The following is a 21151-nucleotide window of genomic DNA, read 5'->3' as shown; positions in this document are numbered from 1 at the left end:
AGAGGAGAAATAATAATGTACAGTATGTGGAAAATAATGTTTTTTTTTAACCTTTAACCGCATAAACACATTTCATTACACCAAATACACAAAATAATGTTCTTTTTAGCATGTCATATGACCCCTTTAAGAAGATTCTAGTGATCTTCTGATTAGTTTCAAAGAGGAAATGTTGGTAATTAAAAGGGATAGTTCTCCCAAAAATTTAAATTGTCATCATTTACTCACCCTTGCACTGTTCCAAACCTATATGAATATCTTCTTTCTGCTGAACACAAAAAAATATATTTTGAAGAATGTTGAATCGTACAGTTACACAGGTTTGTTGACTACCATTGTTGGGGGGGGAAAAATACAATAAAATCAATGGCAACCAGAAACTGTTTGGTTACCAACATTCTTCAAAATATCTTCTGGAACAGCTTGAGGAATTGATGGAAATGATGATAGAATTTTCCTTTTTGAATGAACTATCCCTTTAATAACTAAATTAGTGAAAACTAAAATTGTGTAGCTGTTTTACTCAATCTCTCAAGAATCATTGCTCTGTGTCTTCAAGGTCAGAAAGCTCCTAGAACATTACCCAAGCATCCTACTGCTATGTACTCCATCTCTCCTGCAGGGCTGTGTATCTGGTAAGGCATAAAGAAACTCGGCAACGTTTTGCGATGAAAAAGATCAACCGACAAAACCTGATTCTGCGGAACCAGATCCAGCAGGTGTTTGTGGAGCGAGACATCCTGACGTTTGCAGAGAATCCCTTTGTGGTCAGCATGTTCTGCTCCTTCGAGACCCGCAGACATCTGTGCATGGTCATGGAGTACGTGGAAGGTAATGGCTACAGTCATTTGTCATTTGGTGTATAATGGCCAGTTTGTTCTCTGTGACTATTACAAAGTCAGTAAGTGTATGATGCCTAACATTTTAAAATTCTGGTTTTAGGATTGTGTAGTGTATTCCAGCTTTTAAGGCAACATAATTCAAACATAAATGGCTACAGTCATTTGGTGTATAATGGCCAGTTTGTTCTCTGTGACTATTACAAAGTCAGTAAGTGTATGATGCCTAACATTTTAAAATTCTGGTTTTAGGATTGTGTAGTGTATTCCAGCTTTTAAGGCAACATAATTCAAACATAATGTGTAAACATGTATCTTATAAATGCATATTGTCATATGAACAGTCAAAGCTCACAAAGAGAACCATTTACTATGAGGGGAGAAATACTTAAAGGTCCCCTGAAGTGCCTTGAAACACGCAGCATTATTCTATGTGGTGACGTAATTTCAACTGAAACAGGAAGAGAGGGCAGGACATATCGAGCAGCCCCGCCCCCTTTTTTAAAAATAGCTAATAACGTTTTGTTTATATCTGCTAGGGCCAGAGCCGTTGATCTCGGTAAAGCCGCATTTGACAGCCACAGTCTAATAGAGTACCTCCTAGATTAAATATGAATCTCTTAGTAAAACAAAATAGTGGTCATAATCATGCTGAGGCTGTGTAGTTATAAAAGTTTTTAATATATGCCGACTCGCACATATGATCTGCTCCGTGCGATCGCACGTTGAGCCGTTTTGGCGGAAGTGCCGAACTGCAAGCTTTGAATGCTTATATCTTATAAATGCGAATTTTAAGGCTTAAGACTAACATATTGATACTAACACCCAAAAAACTTTAATTTTGATTTCATGGGGACTTTAAAGGCATTTAAATAGTTTTATTCAGTGACTGCTACTCTGGATGGTCGGTAGAAATAGAAATCTCTTGTAACAATATATACCTCCCTTCAAAAGTTTGTGGGCAGTATTACTTTCCTTTTTTGAAAAAACAAAACAAAATTAATACTTATTCATCATATATTCATGTGATAAAATTATCAAAAGTGATAGTAAAGGCTTATATTGTTAGAAAAGATTAAATGCTGTTCTTTTTCATTTTTTATTCATCAAAGAATCCTGAAAAAAAAGTATCACAGCTTCCACAAAAATATTAAGCAGCACAACTGTTTTCAACATTGATAATAATAAGAAATATTTCTTGAGCATTGATTTTAGCAAATGGCTGCAATATAACAAAGTTTATTTTTTATTTTTTTTATAATTTAATTTGTTCATTAATGAATTAATGAATTTTTATTGTGTTTTTGTAAATTTAATTTAATTACATTTGAATTTTTGTAAATAATTATATATTGTTTGTGTTTTTTAATTTTTAGAAATACATGTAATTCATGAAGATGCATTGTTTTTGTTCCTCTGAATTAAAATTAGACTTTTTTTTTTGCTTCTGCAAAGGGCCAAAAATGGTCATGAAAAATACAAAAGATTGTATGAAAAACTAACATCACCTCAAGTGAAAAGAAATGACAGAAAATACTAGGGCTGTCAATTTTTTTCAAATATTTGTCAAATTTAAAATAAAAATCCACATTCTAATGCAAAAACGTTGGATTCGAATTTTAGGTGTGCGTTAAGGATGCAGCCTTATCAGCGGTGCACAGCATGAGATGTGATGACGATGTAAGTGTCGTTGCATTATAATGTTTTTGTTAGCCTATCCAGTTGAAGCCACTAGATGCGGCGCTGCTGCGTTGTTCGTTAAAAATATTGCGGATAAAGAGAACATCAATGCGGAGATGATCTTGTTTCATCCCACTGCATCTCAAGTTTTTAAATGAAAAATGCACTCTGTGTGATTGGCTTTCCGCCCTTTGTATTAAACTATGCATACATACATGATGCTGTTTTGTTTATAGTTGTTTAAGCAACTTCATTATATATGGTTTATAAACATTATGCACTTTTTTTCACAGATCGTCAGTCATGATATCTGTGCATTAGTTAATATTTTGCTCGATGCGCCCTCTTGTGGCCTCGGAAGAGAAGCCAAAAGCTTTTCTTCACCCTAACTGAAATTATGCATTTTAAAATAGAATATAATTGATTTAATTCTAATTCAGTTTTTCAGCCATTTTGACAGCCCTAGAAAATACATGATATGACTCATTTAAGTTCAAAATAAATGTTTAGAATTAGATGTACTGCAAAAGTCATTCAGACAAGAGTTTTATGTAGAGCTGTGGTCAGATTTGATGAATTCACATGTGTTTGTAGGTGGGGCTCCAGAAGTAAAGCAGCATATGTTCTTCAGTGGTCTGGACTGGAACGGACTCCTGCGTCAAAAAGCTGAGTTCATCCCTCAGCTGGAGGCCGACGACGACACTAGTTATTTTGACAGTGAGTCTCACTAATTCAGCACAGGGAGGAGATTCTGTGAGCTTCATAAATGCCTGGAGCAAAGTGCTCTAGAAATGTCAGCTCATTCTTGCGGCTTACGCACTAAGATGCAGTTATTATGTCTTCATTGTACTTACCTATTACTCCCTAAATCCTTTTTGTTTGTTTTTTCCCCATGTAGCTCGATCTGAACGCTACCATCATTTGGCCTCTGATGAAGATGATGAAACTAATGATGAAGAGTCTTCCCTAGAAATACGACGGTTTTCCTCTTGGTCAAATCGTTTCAGCAAGGTTGGGTCCTTCTGCTGTCTGCACACTTTTATAATAATTTTTTTAGTTAATTCTTTTAAATTTAAATTCTGATTCAATTTTCTCCCTCTCTGACATTTCTTATCCACAATTTTGTAGGTGTACAGCAGCACAGAGCACCTGGCCACCCCTTCCAACCTGAGTTTCTCCTCTGACCGCAGTCACAGTGAAGAGATAGAGGACCGGGCGGACGGGAGGGACACTCACTCACATGGAGAGATCCAGCGGCAGGCCTCCACTGGAGACAAGAGACTCTCGGCTCAGAGGGCAAGGTGGGAATAGAGGAATAAAGAAATCAGTTCACTCAAAAACCAAAATTCTGTCACCGCTGACGTTTCAATACAATTGAATAGAACATGTTATATACAATACAGAAAATTAGAAAACTATTTTTTTTAGTCAAATGTTACAATCAGTGGTTATTTAATATCACTATTGGTACTATTTTAGTTTTTATTCATATTTGAAATTAATTTAAATTTATTTCTAAAGTATTGGGTTTTGTGATTTTTATTATAAAAATAAATGTTAGGATATGCACTAGTCAAACTTACATTGTAGATACTTTCTGTATGAATAATTACTACAAAAAATTGCATTACAGATGACTATGACTAGTCAAAATTTAATATTTAAGTTATCTGTAAGGCACTTTTGACTAGTAATAAGTTAACAGCAGGTATCTGAAATATAATTTTGTCTAAAAAATGTATTTTTATTATCGGTAATTCTACAACTTAATTTGGACTAGTTAAAAATGCAATAATTCTTACTGATAAAAATGTAATTGAGTAGTCAAAATAAGATACCTTGGGTCAAATTGCATTTTTACTTTTGGTAGTTTTATGTCTGTATATTAATTTGTTTATTTATTAATTTCTATTAATTTTAGTACAAGTTAAACTAAATGATATGTATATATAATGCATAGATGGATAAATGGTTAGATATAGAAATATAAAATGTATTTCTTTTTTGGTTCACTTTTAATGAAAATGTTTCATATGGTTGCACTTTTATAAAAAACACATAACAAATAAACATTATACCCAGTCTAGTATTGCATTAGTAGTAGTATATAATGTTAGTATATTGTTTTGATGTTTTTGGCTCAGTCACAGTAGATGTTATTTTCCAGCACTCTGAATGCGTGTTTGATATCTTCCAGTCTGCGCCCTCGCACTTCTTCCAGCTCCTCTCAGCCTGAGCGAGCTGTGAGCCCCTTAGTGGTGAGCAGCACACACAGCCTGGAGGCCATGCCTCGATTCGCCCTCTCCACAGACGACGAGGGTAAGCTGACACTGAGACTGCCACATTTTATGAGATTTCGGTCATCAAATTTATTGGCCTTCACAAATTTTCAAAATGAACGTTTTGCCTCACCTGCCAGTGGGCAACTTGAGAGCATCCATGAAACTATATTTTGTCAAAAAAAAAAAAAAAAGGCATTTGTCAGTATAGACCTTTTTCCTGAGTAAACAATGAGCACCACAATTACGAATTCAAATAGTGCCCATCTGTTTTTAATGTAGCTATGCAAAAACGTTGGATTCGAATTTTAGGTGTGCGTTAAGGATGCAGCCTTATCAGCGGTGCACAGCATGAGATGTGATGACGATGTAAGTGTCGTTGCATTATAATGTTTTTGTTAGCCTATCCAGTTGAAGCCACTAGATGCGGCGCTGCTGCGTTGTTCGTTAAAAATATTGCGGATAAAGAGAACATCAATGCGGAGATGATCTTGTTTCATCCCACTGCATCTCAAGTTTTTAAATGAAAAATGCACTCTGTGTGATTGGCTTTCCGCCCTTTGTATTAAACTATGCATACATACATGATGCTGTTTTGTTTATAGTTGTTTAAGCAACTTCATTATATATGGTTTATAAACATTATGCACTTTTTTTCACAGATCGTCAGTCATGATATCTGTGCATTAGTTAATATTTTGCTCGATGCGCCCTCTTGTGGCCTCGGAAGAGAAGCCAAAAGCTTTTCTTCACCCTAACTGAAATTATGCATTTTAAAATAGAATATAATTGATTTAATTCTAATTCAGTTTTTCAGCCATTTTGACAGCCCTAGAAAATACATGATATGACTCATTTAAGTTCAAAATAAATGTTTAGAATTAGATGTACTGCAAAAGTCATTCAGACAAGAGTTTTATGTAGAGCTGTGGTCAGATTTGATGAATTCACATGTGTTTGTAGGTGGGGCTCCAGAAGTAAAGCAGCATATGTTCTTCAGTGGTCTGGACTGGAACGGACTCCTGCGTCAAAAAGCTGAGTTCATCCCTCAGCTGGAGGCCGACGACGACACTAGTTATTTTGACAGTGAGTCTCACTAATTCAGCACAGGGAGGAGATTCTGTGAGCTTCATAAATGCCTGGAGCAAAGTGCTCTAGAAATGTCAGCTCATTCTTGCGGCTTACGCACTAAGATGCAGTTATTATGTCTTCATTGTACTTACCTATTACTCCCTAAATCCTTTTTGTTTGTTTTTTCCCCATGTAGCTCGATCTGAACGCTACCATCATTTGGCCTCTGATGAAGATGATGAAACTAATGATGAAGAGTCTTCCCTAGAAATACGACGGTTTTCCTCTTGGTCAAATCGTTTCAGCAAGGTTGGGTCCTTCTGCTGTCTGCACACTTTTATAATAATTTTTTTAGTTAATTCTTTTAAATTTAAATTCTGATTCAATTTTCTCCCTCTCTGACATTTCTTATCCACAATTTTGTAGGTGTACAGCAGCACAGAGCACCTGGCCACCCCTTCCAACCTGAGTTTCTCCTCTGACCGCAGTCACAGTGAAGAGATAGAGGACCGGGCGGACGGGAGGGACACTCACTCACATGGAGAGATCCAGCGGCAGGCCTCCACTGGAGACAAGAGACTCTCGGCTCAGAGGGCAAGGTGGGAATAGAGGAATAAAGAAATCAGTTCACTCAAAAACCAAAATTCTGTCACCGCTGACGTTTCAATACAATTGAATAGAACATGTTATATACAATACAGAAAATTAGAAAACTATTTTTTTTAGTCAAATGTTACAATCAGTGGTTATTTAATATCACTATTGGTACTATTTTAGTTTTTATTCATATTTGAAATTAATTTAAATTTATTTCTAAAGTATTGGGTTTTGTGATTTTTATTATAAAAATAAATGTTAGGATATGCACTAGTCAAACTTACATTGTAGATACTTTCTGTATGAATAATTACTACAAAAAATTGCATTACAGATGACTATGACTAGTCAAAATTTAATATTTAAGTTATCTGTAAGGCACTTTTGACTAGTAATAAGTTAACAGCAGGTATCTGAAATATAATTTTGTCTAAAAAATGTATTTTTATTATCGGTAATTCTACAACTTAATTTGGACTAGTTAAAAATGCAATAATTCTTACTGATAAAAATGTAATTGAGTAGTCAAAATAAGATACCTTGGGTCAAATTGCATTTTTACTTTTGGTAGTTTTATGTCTGTATATTAATTTGTTTATTTATTAATTTCTATTAATTTTAGTACAAGTTAAACTAAATGATATGTATATATAATGCATAGATGGATAAATGGTTAGATATAGAAATATAAAATGTATTTCTTTTTTGGTTCACTTTTAATGAAAATGTTTCATATGGTTGCACTTTTATAAAAAACACATAACAAATAAACATTATACCCAGTCTAGTATTGCATTAGTAGTAGTATATAATGTTAGTATATTGTTTTGATGTTTTTGGCTCAGTCACAGTAGATGTTATTTTCCAGCACTCTGAATGCGTGTTTGATATCTTCCAGTCTGCGCCCTCGCACTTCTTCCAGCTCCTCTCAGCCTGAGCGAGCTGTGAGCCCCCTAGTGGTGAGCAGCACACACAGCCTGGAGGCCATGCCTCGATTCGCCCTCTCCACAGACGACGAGGGTAAGCTGACACTGAGACTGCCACATTTTATGAGATTTCGGTCATCAAATTTATTGGCCTTCACAAATTTTCAAAATGAACGTTTTGCCTCACCTGCCAGTGGGCAACTTGAGAGCATCCATGAAACTATATTTTGTCAAAAAAAAAAAAAAAAGGCATTTGTCAGTATAGACCTTTTTCCTGAGTAAACAATGAGCACCACAATTACGAATTCAAATAGTGCCCATCTGTTTTTAATGTAGCTACCGTCGGCAGCTTCGTGTCATCTACACACATTAACTTTGAGGAGCGAGGCACTGACAAACAATGGTCATTGTGACACTGTAAAGTGATGGGATTTAATAGGTTTAACATTAGATTATCAGCTCGGAATATATGCTAATTTGACTTGAAACACTGGAGACTGGAAATGCAAAGCATCCTTCCTGTTAAGAATCTTGCGTGACCTCCACATTCAGGAAAAATGTCTGTAACAGTGGAATTAATTGAGTTATTTTTTATTATTTAAATTTTTAGAATTATATTTTAGGGCTGAACTGTGAATCATAATTTTAATCATGATTTCTGCTTCTCTCAGTTTATTAAGCATAATCGTTGTTTTATCCTGAATTTTTGTTTTAATTTGCCAGTTGTGTTTTCATAAATTGATAATTTTTTGCTCAGTGATTATACATAATCTTCCCAACCTGGCAACCATGCGCACACGCTCTATGTTATTGAAAAAGCGTTAATGAGCTGAAAAAAACGGCAAACATTTGCCAGTCCATTTTCTTTGCTGCGACTAAATCTGCGAGCAAACCATGCGAGTTGACTTGACTTGAAAAACTCTTGATTTGTGCTTATGTGAAAGTGCAATAATTCTGTTGAATTGAAAAAATTAAATAAAATGATTGACTTTTTGATTGAAAAGTTTTAAGTTGAAGGGTTTGAGTCTGATCTCATGTTTCAATCATGTTGTTCCCTTACATCCTATTCTCTTTTTGTCTTTATATAAAATCTCACTTCAAAGAAAATCTCTCACTGTATTTGCATATTTATACAGAATTGTATAGTAAATGTGTGCCCTAGCAATGTTCAAATGAATGTCCACCTAAATACAATCACGTTATGCTACATTCACAAGGGTGGAGGAGTGCTTTGATGCAAACCTTTTTTGTGCAGCTGAAGTTGTCGTATCCAACCTGCGACGAATCAGACTACGTAGCAACAGCACAGGAACGAAACACTCGTCACCAAGGGAACAAGGGAGTCCTCAGTGCTTTGGAAACCAGCTGGAGACACCTGACCGGCAGCGGCTCTCACCAGGACGCAAAGTTCCCAAGTCTGCATCAGTGTCTACGCTCTCGCTCATCATCACACCAGGTCAGACCCCCACAGTCACCACTGCAGTGTTACAAAATATTGCTCCTCCTCATATCTAGAGAGTGATCAGGGTTGGGTAGATTACTTGCAAATTGTAGTCTGTTACTGATTACAAATTGCATAATGAAAATTGTACTTAGTAATGTAATCTATTAGATTCACTCATTTTTAGCTATCTAATTTGACTACTTTTTTCTAGTGCTGACAAACGATTAATTGCGATTTAATCGCATCCAAAATAAAAGTTTTTGTTTACATAATGTGTGTGCTCTGTATATTTATTATGTATATATAAATACACATGCATGTATATATTTCAGAAAAATGTTATGTTTATATATTAAATAGATATATAATATAAATATATACATGTAAATATTTTCTAAATATATACTGTATGCGTGTATTTATACAGTATCTCACAGAAGTGAGTACGCCCCTCACATTTTTGTAAATATTTTATTATATCTTTTCATGTGACAAAACGGAAGAAATGACACTTTGCTACAATGTAAAGTAGTGAGTGTACAGCTTGTATAACCGTGTAAATTTGCTGTCCCCTCAAAATAACTCAACACACAGCCATTAATGTCTAAACCGCTGGCCACAAAAGTGAGTACACTCCTAAGTGAAAATGTCCAAATTGGGCCCAATTATTCATTTTCTCTCCCTGGTGTCATGTGACTCATTGGTGTTACAAGGTCTCAGGTGTGAATGGGGAGCAGGTGTGTTAAATTTGATGTTATTGCTCGTGAGATACTGTATATACATAATAAATATACACAGTACACACACACATATTATGTAAACACAAGCTTTTATTTTGGATGTGATTAATCGTTTGACAGCACTACTTTTTTCTTTCTTTAGATTACTTTTGAGCTAATGTATTCATAACACAGATTTGAATGGGATTATTGTACACCATATTGACATAAAAAGAGAGAGAAAATATATATATATTTTTTTTTTTCACAAAAATATGAAGTGCATTAAACATCACACTACACCAGGGTTTCCCAAAATGGGGTTAATGAAAGAACTGCAGGGGGTTGATGAAAAGCTAATTATTAATTAAATTATAAATGTGTACAATTTAAATGAACAAACGAGTAAATTATCAAAATCCATTGATTGAACACTCAAAATAAAAATATTTTATTAATTTACTTGCAGATGTGTTATTGATTATTGAAATATTAACTTAAAATCTCAGGGGTCTTTCCAGGTCTAAAATAATTTTTCCCAAACTTCCAGAATCAGTGATTAGAAAATGTCATAGGATATGATGAAGATCAGCAGTGTTACTAGCTTAATTATTTGTCTCTTACAAGGTGCTTTTGTCCCTAAGTTTAGAAGCATGGATTGCACATTTATTTACATTATATTTATATGGCAATTCTGAATTGTGAATATAGTCAAAGCTAAATAGTATGACACACAGTAGAATTTTTAGAAAAGAAAATTTACAAGAGCAAAATCTGTAATCTGATGAGAGTTTAAATGAGCAATATCACTCGAGTACTCGAGCGATACCGGCTCTATGTCAGCATGGCTGTGATTAGGCCAGAAGCACGAGGCCGCAGGCAATCACAGCCGCTGATATAGAGCCGGTATCGCTCGGGTACGAGAGCGATATTGCGTTTATACAACAGTTTGATGGAACATGTGTGTAATTAAACAAGAAACAACGGAGTGCCTAATAAAACCCTCTTTTGTGCGGAACTACTTTCTTTCACCACGGATTCAAAGCTCAAGTTGACAGTTAAACATACGTCACTTGTAGAATTCGTATCAAGGGCATGTGCTACTTCAGTTATGTTATTAGTGAGAAATAATGAGGTTATAAGAGAGAAACAATGCGGCAAGACGTGCATCCAAATGAGAGCGAGAGAGACCGCGAAGCTAGACGTTTCTTCTTATATTAACTAACGTACTCTACGATTAGCTCAGTGAATAATAAAAAAAAAAACAGAGACTCGGCTAGAACAAGCAGAGTGATACAAAATTGTTCCTGTAGCGATACCAGTACAATATCTCACGGTTCTCAACCAATCAGATTTGAGAACCAGAACAAACTGTTGTATAAAACATAATATAATCTAATTACAAGTACTTAATTTATGGAATCTGATTACGTAATCCGGATTACTTGTAACTTGGCACTGAGACTGATATTGTATATTTTTAGGGTTGTCACTAACGATTATTTTGGTATTTCAGTAATCACTTGATTGTTCCAACGATTAATCGAGTAATCTGATCTTTTTTTTTGTAATAAAAACAGACCTACGTGAACAATAGACTTTAAAATGACTTCTATACATATAGAATAGCAATGAGGCAATAATATTTGGTTCAAATAAAATATCAAAAGCAAGTAATCATATGGTTTTATTGAACAAAAGGGTTCAAATTCATACAAATACATGTAATGAAACATATAATCATAACTTATGTACGTTATATTTTATATCAAATCCCTGCAGAGAGCGCCAACGGCCTGACGATTGTTTTTACACTTTACAGCACGATCTAATCCTTGTTTAATATTGACTAAACATTCAATTCAAATGTCTGTAATTTTTCATATTTGCCATTTATTTAAATATTTGGTAATATTTTGACATTTCTTGAATATGTGGACATCAAAACATGCAAAATCAGAGCAAGGGTTTAAACTTTTATTTTGAAGTTTCAATGAACAGTTAGCTTTGTTAAAAAGAAAATGATATATTCTCCTGTATTGGCGTAGGCTTATAAATGATTTGCCTTCAAATCTGATCGAAAGCTGTGGAATGTGCCATTTCCGGTATTTTGCCGGTTTTTATAATCGATGGAATCATATATTGACATATGCCGTTGCGTTATGGGCGTCCCGAGTTTGAATCCTGGCTCAAGGACCTTTCCCGATCCCACCCCTCTCTCTCCCACTTCGCTTTTTGTAATCTCGACACTATCCTGTCGTAATAAAGGCAAAATTCCAAAACTAAATCTTAAAATCTGTATTATTTTTGACATTTTTCCCCTTCCTCCTCACCAGATGATGGGAGTGGCAGCCTGCAAGCGCGCTCTATTTCCCCTCGATCGTTTTCCTCTAACCCATCATCCCGAGACTCCTCCCCCAATCGAGACCTGTCACTCAGCATCAGCAGGCTCCGCCCCCCCATCATCATCCACAGCTCTGGGAAGAAATACGGCTTCACCCTGCAGACCATTCGTGTGTACATGGGGACCAGCGACATCTACACCATACACCACATGGTCTCGGTGAGCAGAGAATCACTGAGCTTTTCAGGTGCTTATCGGTCTGGTTGTTCTGACTCCTCTTGCTCTTTCTGTCAGGGTGTGGAGGAGAGCAGCCCTGCCCATGAGGCTGGACTGCGAGCGGGTGATCTGATCACTCATGTGAATGGAGAGTCAGTGCAGGGTCTAGTGCACACAGAGATGATGGAGCTGCTTTTGAAGGTATTCGAACAGAAGCATGCTGGAATTCACTGAACTGTTCTGTAATATTCTGAACTAGACCAAAGATAAATCGTCATTTGAAGGATTTCACAGAAAACACAACAGTTTTGAACTTTCCAGTGATTTTTAGCATGGCTAAGGATTGTTGTTACCACACAGTCTCAACTGGCTTATTGGTTTTATAAAATTTTGGGAACAGCAAAATGACAGTGGACGGACGTTAACAAATAAATGATACAAAAAAAATTATTTTTTAAACTGATAAAAATTTCTACTTAATTTAAAATAATTTAGTTTGAACTACGTTGGACAAAAATGATCATAAATAGTCATACATTTTTACTATGCGTTTTACTAGTCCAAATTGAATTGCAGATATCTTTGATGTAATTACAGATGTCAACATATTTAATAGTAATGAATTAGTCATATAAAATAAAAAAATAAATATAAAAAAATATATACATTTAAAAATAAATTAGTAAATATAAACTAGAGTATTTTACTAGTCTTTTACATAGTAGATATCTGCTGTATGAAGAATAACTAGTCAAAGTTGCAGTACAGATATCTAAAATATGGGTTTTGACTAGTCAAAATTGAATATATTAGTTTTCTGCAAGTTATCTGTTTTGACTAGTAATAATTTAACTGCAGTTATTTAAAATGTAATTTTGACAATTTTTACTATCTGGAATTTTTTTCACAATATCTGCAATTCAATTTGAGCTAGTAAAATTAATACTTAGTCAAAACATTTCAGGTACATTTTGTTTTGTGTAATTCAAATTGCATTATTGCTAATAAAAATTCAGTTTTATTTATTAATTTAATTCTAGCTAATAACGGGAAGATTAAAAGATAAAATGGTTTGCTATAAAATATTAGAGAGGTCAAAGATTATATCTACGTTCATTATGGTTCTCTTAATATACAGAGCGGTAACCAGGTGGCCCTGCAGACTATCGCACTGGAGGACACGTCTATAAAGATTGGGCCGGCACGCAAGCGCAGCTGTAAAGGAAAGATGGCTCGCCGCAGTAAGAGGAGCAAATGGAAGGACAGTCAGGACCGGTCAGGAGAACTCTTGTTTTTTTTGTTTTTTTTAAGCTCTCATATTATTTTACATATTAATTTTATTTATTCTTTTTTTCAATAGCCAATGCCAATATGCAGAGTGCAGGATAAACAATTCCATAAATAAGGCCTCTGCATACATAATACAATTCAGTGAATGCAAATTAGATGCTGAAATTGAATTAACGTTTATTTTAAACAGTATTTACTCAGTAAAAAGTATTTAATATCCTTTAACAGCCTAGCAGATATAATTGATATATATTAATGGTATTCAGTTTGATGTCACTTGCAAGAGATCGAGATCCATCATTTATGTTTTCGTTAACCTGAATAATGTCTGGCGTTCACCCAGGAGGCGCAGTGTGCTGAAGAAGCTGTCCAAACACAGCACCGTCATGCACAGCAGCCGCAGTTTCTCCTCCGGCCTGCATCAGTCTGTGTCCTCCAGCGAGAGTCTGCCAGGCTCTCCCACACACAGCCTTTCCTCTGGACCCACAACACCCTGCCGGAGCCCCGTTCCCGACCACACCGCTGGTATGGCATGATTTTAACAGATATGGAAGATGAAAGACTATTTCAACAAAGTTTGGCAAAGTTTGCTTTTTATTAATTTTCTTTTTTTTTTGTAGAAAGGAAGTAAAAAATATTTGTTTCTTTATATTACAAATATAAAGATAAATATTAAATAAAATGAAGAAAGTCAAAATAAGACCTATTTCTAGGTCACTTATTCAATTAAGAAATGACAAAAAAAAAAAAAATTTTATATAATTTTTATGATTCTATTATATTAAATATAATTTTAAAAAAAATTTATATTATAAAATGAAGAGCTATTTTTAGATTTGGCACTATTTGTAGTTTACTTATTAAATTAGAATGGCAAAAAGTTTGGTAAATGTTTTTATATTATGTAGATGTTTTAAAAACATGGATATAAACATTTAGAAATATTTAAATACTTATTTCTGTTTTAAATTATATTTTCATTTGTTTATTAAATATTTTCTTTATATTGTAAAATAAGGAAATATTTAAGACTCCGCACTAGTTTTAGTTAACTTATTTGGTTGTAAAATGACAAAAGTTTGTTGAATATATTGCATATGCAGAATATATATATATATAATTTAAAACGTTTTAACATTTCTCTTTATATTGTAAAATAAATATTTACGATTCTGCACTATTTCTAGTTCACTTATTCAATTAGAAAACAGCTAAAAAGTTTGTTGAATATTGTTTATTGTAATATGCAGATTGTTGTTTATTTTCAAACCTACAAATAAACATTTAAGAATGTGAATGTTTTTTAAAAATATTTTGAAATGTCTAATACATTTTTTTCAAAATATTTCTCTTTATATTGAAGAAATATTTAATATTATGCACATCATTTCTAGTTCACTTACTATTATTACAAAACTCCAAAAAGGTTGTTTTGTTTATATTTTTATTTTGTTACAAATTGTCATAAAACATTGCCATCCGTGCAGATGCCAGCCTACCCCAGAATGCCTCTCCGTGCTCCAGCTCTCCCAGTTCACCGGCGGTCCAAATGCGGCCCAGCTCTCTGCACGGCCTCGGGTCTAAACTCAGCAACCAGCGCTACACTAAAGTGGGGAGACGCAAGTCCACCAGCAGTATCCCGCCCTCGCCTCTGGCCTGCACCTCCTCACCGCAGGCCCTGTCCCCTCAGCGCTCCCCCTCTCCCTTACCCAGCATCTCCAAAACCCTCCACTCCTTCCACGGTAAGACCCTGTCGCCCCCCACCATCATTCGGCATGTGGTCCGACCCCGGAGTGCAGAACCTCCGCGTTCCCCTCTGCTAAAGAGAGTCCAGTCTGCGGAGAAACTATCGGGGGCTTTATTCGCTGACAAAAAGCCCCACACAGTCCGCAGACACACACTGGAGGTCCCGCACTGCGAGGTGGACGTCCCGGGAGAGGCCGAGGCCGAGGGGGCCTGCGGTGCGACATACATGGCGGATCACAGCAGGCTGGGTGGGTATCTATGCGCCCAGAGATTGAGGGACTGGCCCGGCGAGCGCATGGAGCAGATCGTCGTAATGCGCAAGCTGAATCTCTGCGAACGTCGAGATTCCTTCAAACCTATTTCTAGGTCACTTATTCAATTAAGAAATGACAAAAAATATTTTTTTTAATATAATTTTTATGATTCTATTATATTAAATATAATTTAAAAAAAAATTTATATTATAAAATGAAGAGCTATTTTTAGATTTGGCACTATTTGTAGTTTACTTATTAAATTAGAATGGCAAAAAGTTTGGTAAATGTTTTTATATTATGTAGATGTTTTAAAAACATGGATATAAACATTTAGAAATATTTAAATACTTATTTCTGTTTTAAATTATATTTTCATTTGTTTATTAAATATTTTCTTTATATTGTAAAATAAGGAAATATTTAAGACTCCGCACTAGTTTTAGTTAACTTATTTGGTTGTAAAATGACAAAAGTTTGTTGAATATATTGCATATGCAGAATATATATATATATAATTTAAAACGTTTTAACATTTCTCTTTATATTGTAAAATAAATATTTACGATTCTGCACTATTTCTAGTTCACTTATTCAATTAGAAAACAGCTAAAAAGTTTGTTGAATATTGTTTATTGTAATATGCAGATTGTTGTTTATTTTCAAACCTACAAATAAACATTTAAGAATGTGAATGTTTTTTAAAAATATTTTGAAATGTCTAATACATTTTTTTCAAAATATTTCTCTTTATATTGAAGAAATATTTAATATTATGCACATCATTTCTAGTTCACTTACTATTATTACAAAACTCCAAAAAGGTTGTTTTGTTTATATTTTTATTTTGTTACAAATTGTCATAAAACATTGCCATCCGTGCAGATGCCAGCCTACCCCAGAATGCCTCTCCGTGCTCCAGCTCTCCCAGTTCACCGGCGGTCCAAATGCGGCCCAGCTCTCTGCACGGCCTCGGGTCTAAACTCAGCAACCAGCGCTACACTAAAGTGGGGAGACGCAAGTCCACCAGCAGTATCCCGCCCTCGCCTCTGGCCTGCACCTCCTCACCGCAGGCCCTGTCCCCTCAGCGCTCCCCCTCTCCCTTACCCAGCATCTCCAAAACCCTCCACTCCTTCCACGGTAAGACCCTGTCGCCCCCCACCATCATTCGGCATGTGGTCCGACCCCGGAGTGCAGAACCTCCGCGTTCCCCTCTGCTAAAGAGAGTCCAGTCTGCGGAGAAACTATCGGGGGCTTTATTCGCTGACAAAAAGCCCCACACAGTCCGCAGACACACACTGGAGGTCCCGCACTGCGAGGTGGACGTCCCGGGAGAGGCCGAGGCCGAGGGGGCCTGCGGTGCGACATACATGGCGGATCACAGCAGGCTGGGTGGGTATCTATGCGCCCAGAGATTGAGGGACTGGCCCGGCGAGCGCATGGAGCAGATCGTCGTAATGCGCAAGCTGAATCTCTGCGAACGTCGAGATTCCTTCAAGAAACAAGAAGCCGTGCAGGAGGTGAGCTTTGACGAGCCGGATGACAGGGCTCTTCAGTCATCTGAGTCATCCGCATCCACTGGCACACGGCCCAAGCAGATGATAGGTGAGACACAGTCGGAGGAGGAGTGCATGGCGAGGAGGAATCCACTGGTTCCCCAGATCGCCGTGCAAGGATCAGAGAGCGAGGAAGCGGATGACTGGAGGCTTTGCTCGGATGAAGACGAGGAAGAGGCCGAGGAAAATGTGAATCAGGGCGATCGTGCCAACAAAGATGACCCGCGCTCCTCAGCAGCTGTGCACGAAGCCACAGAGACAGCGAAGCCGGAAACACATCAGAGTCCAGAAAAACGCAAACTGAAAGAGAGATAAATGACTGAAGACTGTTACACGTCCGCAGGCTTCTCAACGCACCCGTTGAGATGTTTGTTGCCACGCAGATTACCGGGTGGAGTATTTTATTAGTGTGGAAATGGAAGTAAGCTTTTTTTATAATGTACACTGGAGACATACTGTTGGCCAAAAAGAAAACTTAACAGTTGCTAGTACGTTTTTCTCACCTTCTGTGAACCTGTTGAGGAGGGAAATTGAATGACTTGATTTTTCTATGAAAATGTGCAAATGCTTCGTATTCATTTCATCCTCCAAGAGCTTTTCATTTTTGCACCAACTTTGTGATTTTAAAAGCTATTGAATGGAATTGTCATTTGGCCCTTATGTATTATTTTATCATTTCAAAGCGTTTCCAGAGCATTTGAAATGATACATGCGAAGGGAAAAAGGGCTCTGTTGTGCTGAACATTTGGGCTTCAAGTAACTTGACATTTTGGTCAAGGTGTCCAAAAAAAAAAAACAGTACAGTGTATTTGTGGATTTCATGCATCAAACCAAATAGGACAGTTTTTAACCATTATATTTTTCCTTTTTTTGTTTGTTTTTTTTAAGATGAATTTAGATTTTAAATATTTTAAACTACAGGGATAGTTCACCTAAAAATAAAAAAATTCTGTCATTTACTCCTCTTCAAGAATTCCAAAAGATGTTTTGAAGAAGGTCCTCATTGACTTCCATAGTATTTTTCCATACTATGGGAGTCGGTGACAACCAAAAACTGGTTACCTGCGTTCTTTAAAATATCTTGTCATGTTCAACAAAATAAACTCAGACAGGTTTGGAACGTCATGGGGGTGAGTACATGACTCATTTTTGGGTGAACTATCCCTTTAAATTCCTTTCCTGACACTCTGTGCTTCATAAATTTACGTTTTCAAGTTTATAAAATGTGTTCTTTAATTTAACATCCAAAATCATCCATTCAATTTCAAGGAATATTTTCAGTTTCCAAAATATTTTTTTTGCACGTCTTTCATTATTTCTGTTAAAAAAAAATTCACCCAACTTTGCATGTTATTTTTACACAGTTCCCACAATTTTTTTTAATGCATGTCTTTAATTTTCCTTTATTCTTTCTGTACATTTTTTTTTTCACCCAGCGTTGCATGTTAAGTTTACCTGCAACCTAAAAAAATCTCAAAAATTCACAGGTGCTAAGATGAACGGGCTCACCGACACCTTTGAAATATTGTAAGAAATAGTAAAGCATGCAGTCACAGATCTCATACTAACTAGAACTCATTCGCGTGTGCTCTTACGAGAAATCACTGCGTAACAAACTACGTTATCACGAGTTTTCCATGGACCCGTTGGGCTGTCGGGAGTCCTCACAAGCTTTTGTACTTGGAATAATGTTTACATTTTTTTAATATATTTGGATTTCTACTGTGCGAAGGGATCTGTAGGGCCTGTTTTTAACTTGATTACAAATGTGTGCAGACTGAAGTCAGTGGGTGGAGGCTTTAGTTAGATTATGGTTTTAAAGTTCAGTTGATGTCATTGTTAATAGGCAAATCTCTAACGTTGCACACGCCAGACTGGATGTTTTTGTGGTCATATGCATGACTCTCCTCCAAAACACTTTTTCTAAGCTGAATATGTCATTATTTGAATCTAATGGACAGTATTTTTATTGCATGAGAAGGTGCAACAGTCAATTGGATGCTATCAGTTAGTCAGGTCTTTATATGGAACAGCATAAGTTCAACATTTGTTATATTTTTTAGGTTTATTGTTAATTGCGACCTCTGTGTAACGTTTTTTGCATCAGGCTACTGTAATCGTAAGACCAGTTTGTGTTAATTTTAATAGGCTGTATTTTTCCGCCTGTCAGCCGACCAGTTGCATGCTGCATGTTCAGTGAATACACCGTACACGTTGGCATGGCATCCTGAGTGCAGTATGTGTTTAATGGTCAAGTATAACCAAGCTTTGGAATTACAGTAATCTTTCAAATCATTTCACGTTATGCAGACCCTGTTGTGACCTTTTATCCCTCTGTAATCACAGACTTTAGTTGATTAAGTGTTTGTCGTGTGGATGGTGTTCAGACGAGACGGGGTCACTATCTGCTCTTACATTCACACTAGAGCTTCACAGCACTGGAAATCCATCATCTATATATATCTTGGTGTGCTGCTGGTTTCTTCCATTTTTCCAGAATTGTCAAGACTTACTGATTATTGGTACGTGTTTGTAAAAAAAAAAAAAAAAAAACTTTTTATAAATATTTTTTAATGTTATAACTGTTCGTCTGATGATGTTTTGTAATAAATCATTCACTGGTTAAGAGGGAATATCGTGACTTGTTTTTCTTTTAAAAAAGCATTTTATAAATGAGCAATATACAGGTGCATCTCAATAAATTAGAATGTCATGGAAAAGTTCATTTATTTCAATAATTCAACTCAAATTGTGAAACTCGTGTATTAAATTCAATGCACACAGACTGAAGTAGTTTAAGTCTTTGGTTCTTTTAATTGTGATGATTTTGGCTCACATTTAACAAAAACCCACCAATTCACTAGCTCAACAAATTAGAATACTTAAGACCAATAAAAAAAAAATTTATTTAATACACGAGTTTCACAATTTGAGTTGAATTACTGAAATAAATGAACTTTTCCACGACATTCTAATTTATTGAGATGCACCTGTAAGTTGGATTGCGATGTGGCTTTATATCAGCATGGCTGTGTTTCGGCTGTATCTAAATAATAGTCGTAGTATTTATTAATATTTAGTATTGAGAAAAGGTGTGTGTGTGTGTGGCAGTGATTGTGATTTTAGTTACCGTACAGTGTTACACCATTAGATGGCACTTCACTTCGTAAAGGGGCGGTTACACTGCACTTTTCATTCCATTGACTCTCATTCATATGCATGCGAATTTGTCAGACCGGAAACGCAAGCCCGTGCGAAAAGTTGGTGAACTCTGGCCTGCGAATTCGCATCACGTGATACCGTGTGCCCAACGGCAGATCGATACTTCACCGCATGAGTCTCCTATCTGAATAAAAAGAACATAAATTTCGCTTTCCTCAGCAGACATTCAAACTGATGTTTTATTGTGAATATGAGATTGAGTTGAAGAAGGAATACTGTATCAGATGCAGATCAGATCTTTCTCATAATATACTGTACTCTAAATAATACAATAAGCTTTCAACTTTAAAGAAGCAACTTGGTGCTCCTTCGTTACTACTTCTAAAGTAATGTTTTCGATTTCGTAATGCTTAGGCTCATCTGTTAGGGGCCATCCACACCGAATGTGTTTTTTTCATTCCATTGCACTACTGTTCCAATGTTTTTCCTGTGTAAACGTGCTTTGCGGCGCTCAAAAAACATATCTCAAGACCCTGTTGTTTTTCCACAGTCCACTGCCCGCGTCTCACGCTTTTCAAAGCAAAAACTTGTTCTGTGTGAACCAGCAATTAAACTGTTAACTTGAGAATATGTTGCGGAAGGAAGTAGTTCCTCACAGGGACACTCCATTGTTGTTTCCTATTTGTTTACACGCTTATGCCATCAAACTGTTATATAAAAACAATATCACTCTTATAGCCGTGCGATATGGCTCTATATCAGCACGGCTGTGCTTATTTACGCCACTTGGCCTATGGCCAAATCACAGCCGATATAGGGCGATATTGCACTTATAATAATAATAAGCAGTATTTCTTTATCAACGGGTTTTACCGTGTGTGCCTTTAATACGGCTTCCGATCATCTTAAAATATAATTTTTGAAGTCTCCATGTCATCTATGTATAAAAACATCTGCTAGTTGATTTAGAGATGTTGGGGAATTAGGATGTTGTTACCTAGTTTTTTTTAAACATACAGTATATACTC

At 36.0% G+C, this 21151-nt stretch overlaps 1 protein-coding gene across 1 annotated transcript in view; it reads left to right on the top strand.

The window, feature by feature from the left end:
- LOC107572946 (microtubule-associated serine/threonine-protein kinase 3-like) overlaps positions 1–17878 on the top strand; it is a 61233-nt gene extending 43355 nt beyond the window's left edge. Inside the window, exons 20-29 of the mRNA XM_016259383.1 lie at positions 3114–3236; positions 3418–3530; positions 3648–3820; positions 4717–4838; positions 8648–8848; positions 11892–12118; positions 12194–12316; positions 13254–13390; positions 13749–13930; positions 16291–17878. Coding sequence (XP_016114869.1) covers positions 3114–3236; positions 3418–3530; positions 3648–3820; positions 4717–4838; positions 8648–8848; positions 11892–12118; positions 12194–12316; positions 13254–13390; positions 13749–13930; positions 16291–17276 — 2387 coding nt within the window. The 3' untranslated portion in view covers positions 17277–17878. The remainder of the gene's footprint in view (positions 1–3113; positions 3237–3417; positions 3531–3647; positions 3821–4716; positions 4839–8647; positions 8849–11891; positions 12119–12193; positions 12317–13253; positions 13391–13748; positions 13931–16290) is intronic.
- Positions 17879–21151: the final 3273 nt, after the last annotated feature.

The sequence above is a fragment of the Sinocyclocheilus grahami genome, unplaced genomic scaffold (assembly GCF_001515645.1).
Source record: "Sinocyclocheilus grahami isolate Dianchi unplaced genomic scaffold, SAMN03320097.WGS_v1.1 scaffold1837.1, whole genome shotgun sequence".
Taxonomy (NCBI): Eukaryota; Metazoa; Chordata; class Actinopteri; order Cypriniformes; family Cyprinidae; genus Sinocyclocheilus; species Sinocyclocheilus grahami.
Note: the sequence above shows the minus strand (reverse complement) of the source record. Positions and strands in the feature narration are given on the sequence as shown.